The 13,906-nt window shown below is 35.5% G+C and overlaps 1 protein-coding gene across 6 annotated transcripts in view; it reads left to right on the forward strand.

The window, feature by feature from the left end:
* Positions 1-13,671, forward strand: part of PHF14 (PHD finger protein 14) — a 188,229-nt gene extending 174,558 nt beyond the window's left edge. For all 6 annotated transcript variants that reach the window (XM_005667644.3, XM_084977120.1, XM_084977122.1 and 3 more), the window contains one exon: positions 13,468-13,671. In XM_005667644.3, the coding sequence (XP_005667701.1) occupies positions 13,468-13,542 (75 nt within the window). In that variant the 3' untranslated portion in view covers positions 13,543-13,671. The remainder of the gene's footprint in view (positions 1-13,467) is intronic.
* Positions 13,672-13,906: the final 235 nt, after the last annotated feature.

Below are 13,906 nucleotides of genomic sequence, written 5' to 3' on the forward strand. Positions count from 1 at the left end.
AACCATGAAGTTATGGGTTCAATCCCTGGCCTTCTTAGTGGGTTAAGGATCAGGTGTTGCTGTGAAATGTGGTATAGGTTGAAGACATGGCTTGGATCCTGCGTTGCTGTGGCTATGGTGTAGGCAAGCAGCTATAGCTTCGATTAGACCCCTAGCCTGGGAACCTCCATATGCCATGGGTGAGGCCCTAAAAAAACAAAAAAATTTTAAAAAAAAGCGTTTTTTCTGCTGTATTACTACTCCCTCTTTCTTGTTGTTTCTATTTATGTGTAATATCTTTTTCCATTCCCTCACATTCAATCTCTATGTGCCTTTTGTTCTAAAGTGAATCTCTTGTAGGCAGCATGTTATAGGTTCATGTTTTATTATCCAATCTTCCACTCTGTGTCTTTCGATTGGAGCATTTAGTCCATTGACACTTAAAATAATTACTGATGTATATATATATTTATTGCCATTTTAAACCTCGTTTTCCAGTAGATTGTGCATTTCTTTGTTCCTCTTTTTTTTTTTCTTTTATAGGAAAAACCAGTTGACAGTTTTCTCTTGTATTATGCTTGTATTCTTGTCTTTGTAGTTCTTGTTAATCTACTGAATGTTTTTGATTTGTGGTTACCCTAGTTTTCAATTAAGTTAACTAATAACTGTTAATCTATTTGCTTTAGATTGGTAGTCATAGAAGCTCAAACACATTCTAAAAGATCTAATTTTCTTTTTCCACTCCCCCACATTGTATGACTTTGATGTCCTACTCTATGTCTTCATCTTTATCCTTTTGCTGTTCATATATTTGCCTTTCCTGTTTTGATTTTTCTTCTCCTATAGATTCTTGCTCAATATTTCTTTTAGGATATGTTTAGTATTATTCTTTTAGTTGTTGACATTTAGAATATCTGAGAAATTCTTTATATCTCCTTCTACTCTAAATGATAATCTTGCTGGGTATAGTTTTGGAGGTTTCAGGCTTTTCTCTTTCAGGACATTGAATATATCTTTCCACTCCTTTATGGCCTGCAGAGTTTCTGTAAAGAAATCAACTGATAGTCTTATAGGGATTCCCTTGTAACTGAGTGTTTTTGTCTTACTGTCTTTTAAATTCTCTCTTTAACTTTTGCGTTTTAATTATGATATATCTTGGGGTAGTTCTATTTGGGTTCATCCTCTGTAGAACCTTCTGTGCTTCCTGTACCTGGATATCTGTTTCCATTAGGTTTGGGAAGTTCTCAGCCATGATTTTTTCAAAAACATTTTTTCTCTTTATTCTCCCTCTGAGATTCCCATAATGTGTAGGTTAGCATGCTTTATATTATCCCATAATTATATATTGCTTTCTTTTTCTTTTTTTCATTTATTTGTCTTTCTCTCTGCTATTCTGAGTGATTTCTGTTAATCTTATCGAATTCATTCTTCTGCATTATTTAATTTGCTATTTATTGCCTTTAACCTGGGTCTTAGCAATTGTGTTGTGTAACTTTGACTTGGCTTCTATTTATGGTTCTTAGTTCCTTGTTAGTGATCTACATTTCTATTGATAGTATTTCTTTTTTTTTTTTTTATTTTCCCACTGTACAGCAAGGGGATCAAGTTATCCTTACATGTATACATTACAATTACATTTTTTCCCCACCCTTTGTTCTGTTGCAACATGAGTATCTAGACATAGTTCTCACTGCTACTCAGCAGGATCTCCTTGTAAATCTATTCTAAGTTGTGTCTGATAAGCTCAAGCTCCCGATCCCTCCCACTCCAATCCCCTTCCATCAGGCAGCCACAAGTCTTTCTCCAAGTCCATGATTTTCTTTTCTGAGGAGATGTTCATTTGTGCTGGATATTAGATTCCAGTTATAAGTGATATCATATGGTATTTGTCTTTGTCTTTCTGGCTCATTTCACTCAGTATGAGATTCTCTAGTTCCATCCATGTTGCTGCAAATGGCATTATGTCATTCTTTTTTATGGCTGAGTAGTATTCCATTGTGTATATATACCACCTCTTCCGAATCCAATCATCTGTCGATGGACATTTGGATTGTTTCCATGTCCTGGCTATTGTGAATAGTGCTGCAATGAACATGCGGGTGCATGTGTCTCTTTTAAGCAGAGTTTTGTCCGGATAGATGCCCAAGAGTGGGATTGCGGGGTCATATGGAAGTTCTATGTATAGATTTCTAAGGTATCTCCAAACTGTTCTCCATAGTGGCTGTACCAGTTTACATTCCCACCAGCAGTGCAGGAGGGTTCCCTTTTCTCCACAGCCCCTCCAGCACTTGTTATTTGTGGACTTCTTAATGATGGCCATTCTGACTGGTGTGAGGTGGTATCTCATGGTAGTTTTGGTTTGCATTTCTCTTATAATCAATGATATTGAACATTTTTTCATGTGTTTGCTGGCCATCTGTATATTTCTTTGGAGAAATGTCTATTCAGGTCTTTTGCCCATTTTTCCATTGATTGATTGGCTTTTTTGCTGTTGGGTTGTATAAGTTGTTTATATATTCTAGAGATTAAGCCCTTGTCGGTTGTATCATTTGAAACTATTTTCTCCCATTCTGTAAGTTGTCTTTTTGTTTTCTTTTTGGTTTCCTTTGCTGTGCAAAAGCTTTTCAGTTTGATGAGGTCCCATGGGTTTATTTTTGCTCTAATTTTTATTGCTTTGGGAGACTGACCTGATAAAATATTCAGGATGTTGATGTCAGAGAGTGTTTTGCCTATGTTCTCTTCTAGGAGTTTGATGGTGTCCTGTCGTATATTTAAGTCTTTCAGCCATTTGGAGTTTATTTTTGTGCATGGTGTGAGTGTGTGTTCTAGTTTCATTGCTTTGCATGCAGCTGTCCAGGTTTCGCAGCAGTGCTTGCTGAATAGACTTTCTTTTTCCCATTTGATGTTCTTGCCTCCCTTGTCAAAGATTAATTGACCATAGGTGTCAGGGTTTATTTCCGGGTTCTCTATTCTGTTCCATTGGTCTGTCTGTCTGTTTTGTTAGCAGTACCACACTGTTTTGATGACTGTGGCTTTGTAGTATTTCTTGAAGTCTGGGAGAGTTATGCCTCCTGCTTGGTTTTTGTTTCTCAGGATTGCTTTGGCGATTCTGGGTCTTTTGTTGTTCCATAAAAATTTTTGGATTGTTTGTTCTAGTTCTGTGAAAAATGTCATGGGTAATTTGATAGGGATTGCATTGAATCTGTAGATTGCTTTGGGTAGTATGGCCATTTTTACAATATTGATTTTCCCAATCCAGGAACATGGAATATCTTTCTATTTCTATTGATAGTATTTCTTAATTCTTTCAGCATTTTTATTCCCTCCTTTTTGAACTTGGTATCTGATAAACTGGTGACATCTTTTTCATTCTTAGTTCAGAGGATTTCTCTTGTTCTTTTAATTGGCAGTACTCTGCTTTTTCATTTTACTTAAATTTCCCTGGCTCTATGAATTTAAGAGAAACAACTATCTACTGTGGTTTTAAAAGGCTGTTTTTATGTGGAAGCATTCTTATGTAGACTCTGTGAGTTTAGTATTTTTGGAATGAGGTTTGTTTATGGATGCAGTTCTGCTTCCTAGTTGTTGGAGTAGAGGCCCCCAGATTTAGTTCTTAGCTGTAGTGTGAGGTAGCTGGGACTGGAGAGCTCCCTCTGGGAAAGAAGCTTCTGCGTGTTCTTCCCTGGGAGCTGTCTCCCATGATGTAGGACTCTGTGATGCCACCTACCACCCGGTGTGTACACCCATAAAAAAAATCACCGTTGCTCCTGCTGCCCTCAGGGGCCACTTCCACTGCAAAGTGCTGGTAATCAGCTCACATTTCAGCCGTGCTGCCACATGTGAGTGCCTGCAAAGTTTGCAAAACCTTTGGCAGCCTTAGGCCCTGCTGTGTGCAGACTGATAATGAGGCTATTATGGTGGACCCATGCCTCTCCCTTACTGAGTTGACAGTGGAGCTCCTATGGCAAATTAATGCTCCATCCTGCTTGCACACCCAGTTATGTCCTGAGCCACACTCCAGGCCCCATGAGCTTTTTCTGTTCAGCCAAACCAATTCCTCTCCCTAGGGTCTGTGTGCTGAAGCCTCAGTTTCAGCACACAGCAGCAGGCACACGTCTGCAGCTGGGAATTGCAGCAGCATGGCAAGGACTGTCTGTACTGCCCTCTCTGTACCCTCCAGGGCTTCAGGACAGCTCGCACATTCTTCCCTCAAGCCTCTGAATCCCCCACTCTTTTCCACCAGTTCTCCTGGCTGGTGAAGGAGGTTCCCAGCATGAGGGAGCCTTTCCTCTTTCACAGCTCCCTCACAAGGGTTCAGGTAACATCCCAATTTATCTTCTCCCTTTTCCCGTCATCCTGCTCAGTTATGTAGGGACCTTTCTTGCAGACTTAGTTGTATGAGAGCTTCTGCAAGCTTTCAGTAGCTATTCTGTGAGAATTGTTCCACATGTATTTTGATGTATTTGTTGGAGGAGGTGAGTTCCATGTCCCTCTACTCTATGCCATCTTGATCTCTTCACCAAATGTTTAAAAATATATATAATGCCTTTTAAATCTATGTTGCATTAAACTCCTCATTGTATTGTAAAGGATAAATAAAATATCACATCCAATTAAATAAGGCACTTCTTCTACAATGGTCAGTTACAATATTAGTAGTTATTGCTTATATTAATGAATAAATAAAATACGCTACATATAAGTATTTTCCAATGTGTATAATGAACTTAGTTACTGTGAATAATTTCTAGTCATAAAACAATGCATGTATGACTCTGGAATTTTTAGTGAGCCAATCACTGATTTTTACATACTGTAGAAATTTCTTAGCTATGGAAGTGTAGCTAGATTTGTGAGCTTGCAAATCTCAAACATTTTTAGATTATTTTTGCCTCATTTGGCAGAATTTTTTGAACTCCTGGGAATTTAAACCCATACGTATGTATTTAGGACAGAAAAATAAAACAACGTAAATTTAGAAATGTCTCTTTTCCTTGAGTGTCTATGGGAAAAACTATCTTTAAGTTTTAGCACATTTGAGATTTTTTTTTTCTTTTTAAGGCCACACCTATGGCATAGGGAGGTTTCAAGGCTAGGGGTTGAATCAGAGCTATAGCCACTGGCCTACACCACAGCCACAGCAATGCCAGATCTGAGCCACGTCTGCAACCCACACCACAGCTTACAGCAACGCTTGATCCTTAACCCACTGAGCAAGGCCAAGGATCGAACCTGCAACCTCATGGTTCCTAGTGGATTTGTTTCCACTGAGCCATGATGGGAACTCTGCATTTAAGATTTTTGAAATGTTAAATTTAGTGAATGACTTATGAAAATATTTTCTAAAGAGTTGTTATTTATATATATAAATGTTATATTTTAGTATACCATAACCTTTTATTTCATATACCTTAGACTTGTGCTGTTCTCAATTGAAAATATGCCTATGTTGCCCCATTATAAAATTTGAGGGTTTTTTTTTCAGGTTTATTATTTTTTTATAGTCAGTGCTGACTACACACCAACTTACCAACCTAAATACTTCAAAAGCAGGTGACTTCTTTTTCTTCCAGGTTTATTGAAATGTAATCCACACACACAATAAGTTTAAAGTATACAGCAGAATGATTTGATTTATGTACAACATGAAGTGGTTATCACAATGAGTTTAGTGAACATTTATTATCTCATGGGTACAAAATTAAAGAAATAGGAAAATTTTTTTCTTGTGATGAGAACTCTTAGGACTTACTTTCTTTTTTTGGGGGGGGGTCTTTTTAGGGCCACATCCACAGCATACGCAGGTTCCCAGGCTAGGAGTAGCATTGGACCTGTAGCTGCTGGCCTGTGCCACAGCCACAGCAACATAGGATCTGAGCCAGGTGTCACCTACACTACAGCTCACGGCAATGCCAGATCCTTAACCCACTGAGCGAGGCCAGGGACCGAACCTGCGTCCTCATGGATGCTAGTCAGATTCGTTTCCACTGAGCCACGATGCAAACTCCAGGATTTACTTTCTTAACAGCTTTCATATATAACAAATGTCAGTGTTAATTATATTTATCATGTTGAACATTACATCCCTAGTTTGGAAGTATGTACCTTTTGACCACCTTTGTCCAATTACCTCCCCACTTGCCTGTAACCCCAAACTGATCTCATTTTCTATGATTTTATTTGCTTATTTGTTTTTGAAATTTAAATTTACCTGTAATACTATGTTAGTTCCTGTTATGTAACATAATGATTTGATATTTCTATACATTTTAAACTGATCATGATAAGTCTAGTTACATATGTTACCATGTAGAGATATTACATAGTTACTGACTATATTCCCCACACTGTACATTTCATCAAAAGCAGATATCTTTTAAACCAAAATGTTATAAATGAAGGAAAGTTATCAATGTAGGGCCTCTAGTGTTAATTTCTAAGCTTGTTTCCTAGATATGTAATAGTCTACTAGAGCAGGAAAGTTTTTTATTTTATGACCTTAGGTCCTAAGCTCTGCTGAGAAGAGCAAACAGATGCATCTGAAAGAAAAGAGTATGACGGTATACTTTTTTTTGGCTGTGCCCGCAGCATATGGAAGTTCTAGAGCCGAGGATCAAACCCATGCCCCAGCAGCAATCAAAGCCATAGCAGAGACAATGCTGGATCCTTAACCTGCTGAGCCAACACTGAGTATGATACTGTTCTTAGCCCTAGCAGGTTAGCTCCATATCGTAAATATATTTTAAATACCTAAAAATTCATATTATCAAAGTTGTGCTTTTTTTCATGTTTATGGGAATTTTCATTCATTTTCTTTTTATTAATCCTATATTCTCACCTTCCACTTACAGTTCTTCCTTTCCTTTACTATAAATATGCCCTCCCTTTTTTCTCAGGTCAGGGAGATTTCGTCTTGATCTCAAATCACACGTGGGAAATCCAACAGTCTTATTTTTAACTATCCCATTTCTGTGCCACCAAAAGTTACCACAAAGAAGTAAAAAGTAATAGGAGGAACTAAAGACTTAGAAAAGCAAACCTACTCTACTAGATCTGCTACAGAATCACAAATTAGATAAATGATTGCTCAGCAAATGAAAAAGAATTATTCATATAGCATCATACATGAAATTAGAAATTTAGATAATGGGATATTTCTTTATCTTTTGTTTAAATTGCTAAGTAGAGAAAAAAGGTAGGAATTTACAAAATAATTCCATTTTTCTTAATGACATATGTGTTTGAGCTAGGTTTACTAAGGACCTCCCAGGGTACTTTAATTTTACAATGTAGCCCTAGACTTTCTAATTAAAGATGTGACTCCTGTCATAAGAAAAAAACCTCTTAGCTTTTTTACTGTAAATTTAATTAAGCATTTCTTGTAAGTTCATTTCAGTATCTATCATGGCCCACTAAAGTTGGAATTCAGTTGTAAAATGGTAGATTAATTGCCTTTTGTATTAAATGAAATAAGAATTTCAAATATGCAAAGTCAGGAAATTTAATTGTGGTCTTCAGTTGCATATTCAATGCACTGGAAAACTGAATGCAAAAGTACAGAAAAAAGGGCCAAAGGTTGTTAAATGTAGCATATCACACACATTTTGCACTTTACTTAATGATCCAAGTGTTTATTACTATGAAGTAAATGCACCATTTAAAGAATTATAGTGGAATTGTAAAACGTTAAAAACTCTAATTAATTTTAGTCTGAGGCATGCAGCATGCTCATTTTGCCTAAAACATTTTCATTATCATCAGTATTTTTCCAGTTATTAAGATAAATTTTTCTTCATTGTGCAGCACTAGCATATTTTCTGTATTAAAAGCACAGTCTTAAATGCTGTTAAGAGTTATATCTGGTATATAAAATTTTAAAAAGAGAGTCACTTTAGACCACCCATTGGAACAATGTATTCTATAATGATTTTCTACACTTGTTCTGTAACAGAACAGGCTAAGAGTCTTCATATTTTTCACTAGATGGTGTGTATTTACTACATTTTTAAAAGGTCCACTATTGAAGCATACAGATAATTTTGACTGTTAATTTGAATCCAGTTATAGTAACTGTTCCTTCTCTGATTAAAGGAATATTTAACATCTAAAGAAAATATCATAAAAAAAATAGAAATATTTTAAGTTAGTACCTAAGGTAACTGTGATTTCTCACTTTATTATGCTACCTCCATGTGTCTTTAATCTACTACAAATAGCATATTCAGTAAAGTAAAAACAACTGACATCATTCTCTTTGAAAACATATTTCTGGAAATAAAACTTAAGTTTGCTAGGAAGTTCCTCTGGTGGCACAGCTGTTAAGGATCAGGCATTGTCACTACAGTGGCTTGAGTCACTGCTGTGGCACAGGTTCAGTCCCTGGCCCCAGAACTTCCACATGCTCTAGGCATGGCCAAAAAGAAAAGAGAAGAAAAACTTCAGGTTTTCTGGTTGTGAAAGTAATCATGCTCAGAGCAGAAATGTAAGAAAATACATTAAAGCACAGTCAGGAAAATAAAAAGAACATCACCATTATGAACATTTGAGGTATCTAAAGGAATTTTAAGTGTAAAAATGGAAAGCAATTATTTTAACTTGTATATTTTCAGTATAGAAACTACAGGTGCCTCAGATTTTTTTCCACATAAAATCTTTGTGCATACATCACACTGTTTGAATTTAGAAAACATTAAGTAGTCATTTCTTTTTTTTTTTTTTAATTTTTTGCCTTTTTTAGGGCCACATTTGCAGCGTATGGAAGTTCCCAGGCTAGGGGTCGAATTGGCGCTACAGCTGCCAGTCTAGCCACAGCCACAGCAATGCAGTATCCGAGCCACATCTGTGACCTACACCACAGCTCACGGCAACACCAGATCCTTAATCCACTGAGCGAGACCAAGGATCAAACCAGCACCCTCATGGATCCTAGTTGGGTTCGTTAACCACTGAGCCATGAAGGGAACTCCTGTTTTATTTTTTAAATCTTTTTATTTTGAAATAATTTTAAACTTATAGAAAAGTTGAAAAAAATAGCAGTTAATTCCCATTTGCCCCTCATCCAGCTTCCTGTAGTGTTATTTCTATAATCAAAGTAAATTATTACAACCAGGAAATTAACATTAAATCAGTACTTCTAATTACTGAATAAAATTTATTCATTTTTTTGGCATGTGGAAATTTCCAGGGCAGTTATCAAACCCAGGCTGCAGCTATGACAATGCTGGATCCTTGACTATTGTGCCACAGGGAATTTCCAATCATGACACTTTTGAAAACTACTATTCAATTATTTTATAGAATGTTTGTTTTTTTCTCATTATTAGATTGAGGTCCATGCATTATTGGGAAGGATACTACAGACTGGAATTAATGTGCCCTTTCCAAAGGGTTAATGTTAATATGTATTACGGGTGATGTTAACCTTAATCATTTGGTTAAGGTGGGTGTTTGATGGATTTTTCTGCTATAAAGGTACTCTAAAAGTCATCTTCAAAGATAAAATGAAATAATGGGGAAGGCTTGTCCCTTTGTATAATCCAACCTTTAAAAGAAATCATTTAAGAGTTCCCACTGTAGCACAGTGGGTTAAGAATCCAACTGCAGAGGGTCGTGTGGTGGTAGAGGTGCGAGTTCGATCTCTGGCCCATCACAGTGGGTTAAAGGATCCAGCATTGCTGCAGTGGAGGTTGAAGCTTCAGCTGGGGTTCAGTCCCTGGCCTGGGGAATTTCCATATGCCATGGGTTCAGCCATAAAAATCAATCAATTGATCATGGAAAACCTGATGGTCAATATAGGGTAAATACAGTTATCTGTACTCATAGACTACTCATAATTTGAGTCAAAATATTACCTGAGCAGTAGCCAGTTGCTAAAATAATTGGTCTTTATTTGGAACTGGTTAACTCAAGAAAAGGGAAAAATAGGATGTATAGGTTGTATTCATTGGCATCAATTCTTTGAACTATTATGAGAACTAAGTCAATAAGGAAGAAAATAGCCTCCTATTGCAGGTTGATGCTGCAAGCTGAATAGTATTGGAACAGAATGTTGCAGCTTTTATTTAGTGATTAAAAAAAGGATCTAGTTTAAATTAAAATGGTAGTATTTTCACTTATTTCTTTGTGAGAATAACTGTGTTAGTCTCATATTTCCACCTGGAGCATTAGCCCATGATTACACAGTCCATGTGTGCCTGACAGGTACCTTTCTCCTCACTATAATATGCACTCAGTGTACAAAGAGCAGGAAAACCCAGGAATCACATTTGGCTATTTGATATTATGAGTGTTACTGTATGGTTGCATATTCCTCAAATTCCACAAGTAACTAACAGATCTGCAAGGTTGCTATAATCATGTTTTCTCTAGTGTAAATTAACAAGCTCAAACATTAAGAGGTAAACCTGTCTACTTTCCAGTAGCCCCAAAGGGTACATTATCTTGCTGGCTGCTTCAGAACACTTCATGAAACAAATGTCAAACTTGTCAGGGCTGTCACTAAGAAAATGATCCGTGTAGCAGGGGTCTTTGTTCACTGGGAAACAAACAGATGTCTTATCTCAGCAAAGAATGATAAAAACCTGCCATCTATCAGAAGAAATTTTTGCCTGCCCTTAGTATCAAGTAGTGAGGAAATACTTTGGTAAAAAAAAAAAAGCTTCATACCTTTTCAGTTTCGTTCACTATGCAGTCATTTGTAAATAATATTTGATTTGCTGCTGTGGTATTTTAATAATTTTATTAATGTTGAACTGTGTATAAAGTTCTTATAAAAATTGATATGTAATATTAGAAACACGAATTAACTCTTCCAAAAAAGTAGGAAGAAAAAAGGCAACCTCTAAAATCCTTTCTGGAACTTTTATTACTATACCTAATTATTATACTGTAGTAATATCTAATGCTAATTCTTTTATTTATAATGATTAAAATATATTACTGTTATTATTTTGATGATATTATACTATAGCGATTATGTTGGACTTTAGCTGTTGGGATTAAATGCCTTCTCCACCACTCCATAATCCTTTTTTATACCCAGATCACAGTCTTGCACAAAGGAAGAAACAGATTGTATCTTGTTCCTTATACAGATAGTTTAAAGGCAAGCTATTTTAAGACATTTTCTCAGCATAAAGAAAAGTGCAGAACACTTTCATACCTGTCCTGAACAGGAGACAATTAGAATAAACATGCATTTATTAACTATATTTTATTACTAAGAGTAATTCAACCACAAAAGGACTGACATGATATTAAGAATAAGAATGTTAGTTAATTATCAAAGTAAATACTATAGATACTTTCTTGTCCTCAGGGAAAACTGGGTAACAAGTCTGTTTAAACCAGTAAGTTATAGTGCTTTGGGAACTTTGTAGATTCCCCACATGATAAAGGCTCCATTTTTTCCCAAAAACTAAAGGGCAATTTTGGCTGATGTTGCTTAAAACATTTCTGCTTATTTCTGTTTTCAGTATGAGTAAATTCAAATTGCTAAAAGTATGATAATTAGATAAGGAAGGATATTAGGCTTTTCCAAATCATATTAGTTTAGGCAGACCTCTCTTTTATTCATTTTTTATTCCACTGTTTCACATAGTTCAAGAAACATTTATTGAACTCTAACTATATACTAAATGTGCCCTTTTATAGATGATAGGAATATAAGATAAAGCCCTACTTTGAGGAATCAATAGACAAACTCAGTGCTACCTAACAAGAATTTTCTTACCACCTTTACTTTCTGTCAGTGTTTCACCTGAAGACGACAGTGGAAAGTAGGACTTAGTTTTTATTAGGTTGTAATTAAAATGTAATCTTTAGAAACACTTGTCTTAAAGTAGAAACTATCTGTTCATTAATGGAGTTTCAAGAATCAATTGAACTTAATATTTCTATTCAGTAGAGACAAATTATATTTGTCTATTTTGCTTAAAAGTATATTAAACTTACATCACCAAAATTGATATTCAGAACCACATCCCTTATATCCCATATATCTGTAATGATTCAAGTTGGTTGATAATATTGATAATTTCTCTACTTTCTTGGTGTTGATGAAGTCTAAATCACAGGTGCTATTAAAATTGAGACAATGTGTATATATATAAAGCTTTCTCTACCTCAATATTTATGGGCAACAGTGTGGTTTTTCATGGAAAACAAGTGTGTGTGTGTGTGTGTGTGTATACACACACACACACACACACCATGATTTACATTTTCTTTTTTTGTTTTGTTTTGTTTTGCTTTTTGAGGCAGCACTTGCTCCATAAGCTTCCCAGGCAAGGGGTCGAATTGGAGCTGTAGCCGCTGGCCTTCACCACAGCCACAGCAATGTATCTGAGCCGTTTCTGCGACCTATACCACAGCTCACGGCAATGCGGGCTCCTTAACCCACTGAGCAAGGCCAGGGATCAAACCTGTAACCTCATGGTTCCTAGTCGGATTCATTTCTACTATGCCACAACTGGAACTCCGATGATTTATATTTTCCTAATAAAGTCAGTTTACTAAGCAAAGCTTAACAATTGAATTGAATTGAATTTGCTTTTGTAAGATATAGAATTATGTGTTTGGTGATACTGATACTGTTGTCCAGAGATACTTAAGAAATTGCTAGTCACAGTTTAAGTCAGTAAAGTGTTAAACAATGCTTTTTACTTCAGTTAATACTAATGAAAGGTCGATCAGAAATATTAGGAAAAGCAAGACAGCTTTGCACTTGGTTGTTATTGAAGGAACATATATGATGAGATGGGTTATAAAATGTAAGATGAAATATTTTTCCAGACTTTCATTATTTATACTTTGGAGGTCACCATTTTATATTGAACACAAGATGCACTTCATTCCTATGGAAGCAGGCATTATTATGTCACTGTATTTATTCACCATGTTCCACAGGAACCTGCTGTGAGTTATGAGGCCACCACTTAGAATAAAAACTGGAAAAGAATGTAAGCCTTGTATTGCCTGACATGCCCATTTTAGAGTTTCCTATTTTGGAGCTGACTGATCCTCACATAACATATGGTGGTACAAGTAATTGGAAAATTGGCAAGTCTGTCAGGAAAGTATGCTGGATGAGACAAAAATGCCATGTTGGAGCACACAGACTGTCTCAGAAGTTTAAGTTTACTGCTTCTTATCAAACCATGAAATAAAAATACCTGATTGATCCCTCCCCCCCAAAAGGACACTTTTTAGTGGCAAGTGTTTTCAAAAGTAATTTTAGGTCATTGATAAAATAAATTGCTTTTAAAAACAAATCTTAGAAAATTTCAGTCAACTGTAGTATAAAACAGCACCCACTGTAAATATTTAAATATTAAATAACTTTGCCATTTTGTTTATAGCCTTTTCCCTGTGATTACTGCAATCACAATAGCTAATTCTTCAGAGAAACTGAATTAAAGTGTATTCAGTATAGGTGATAAAAATGCCCTAAAGTGTATATTTTAATGTTCTCTAAAATTTATTTCACAGGAAGATGAAAATGAAGCTGAAAGAAAAAATATATCTCAGGAGCTCTGCATGGAACTGAAAAATCCAAAGAAATGAAGGGTTTTCTGTAGTGTTTTTGAAAAGTTTGCAACTTATGTAGTAGCAGATAAAGTTTCTAACTGTAAAATGTTAAATTGTAAAATTTTCATTTGCAATATGTTCTCAATAAAGTCACTGAAAATGAAATAGGAGTTTGCATTTGGAATTTGTATGTTTTTTATAGTAATTTAAACTTTTATGTAAAAGTTAGATCTTTAAAAAGATTTTCTTAAATTATTTTATGAAATTCTAGAATAGAGACAGAATTTTATCTTAACTGTAACCCAAGTGTTAACACATGTGGATGACCTAAAAAAAAAAAAAAAAAAAAACAAAAAAACAAACAAAAAAACCTCTGAAAAGTCTATTTTCCCCTTACAAG

The sequence above is a fragment of the Sus scrofa genome, chromosome 9 (genome assembly GCF_054392235.1).
Source record: "Sus scrofa isolate SSC_HxYL_T2T_F1_AM1 chromosome 9, Sscrofa_HxYL_maternal_Yorkshire_Landrace_v2.0, whole genome shotgun sequence".
NCBI classification, from domain to species: domain Eukaryota; kingdom Metazoa; phylum Chordata; class Mammalia; order Artiodactyla; family Suidae; genus Sus; species Sus scrofa.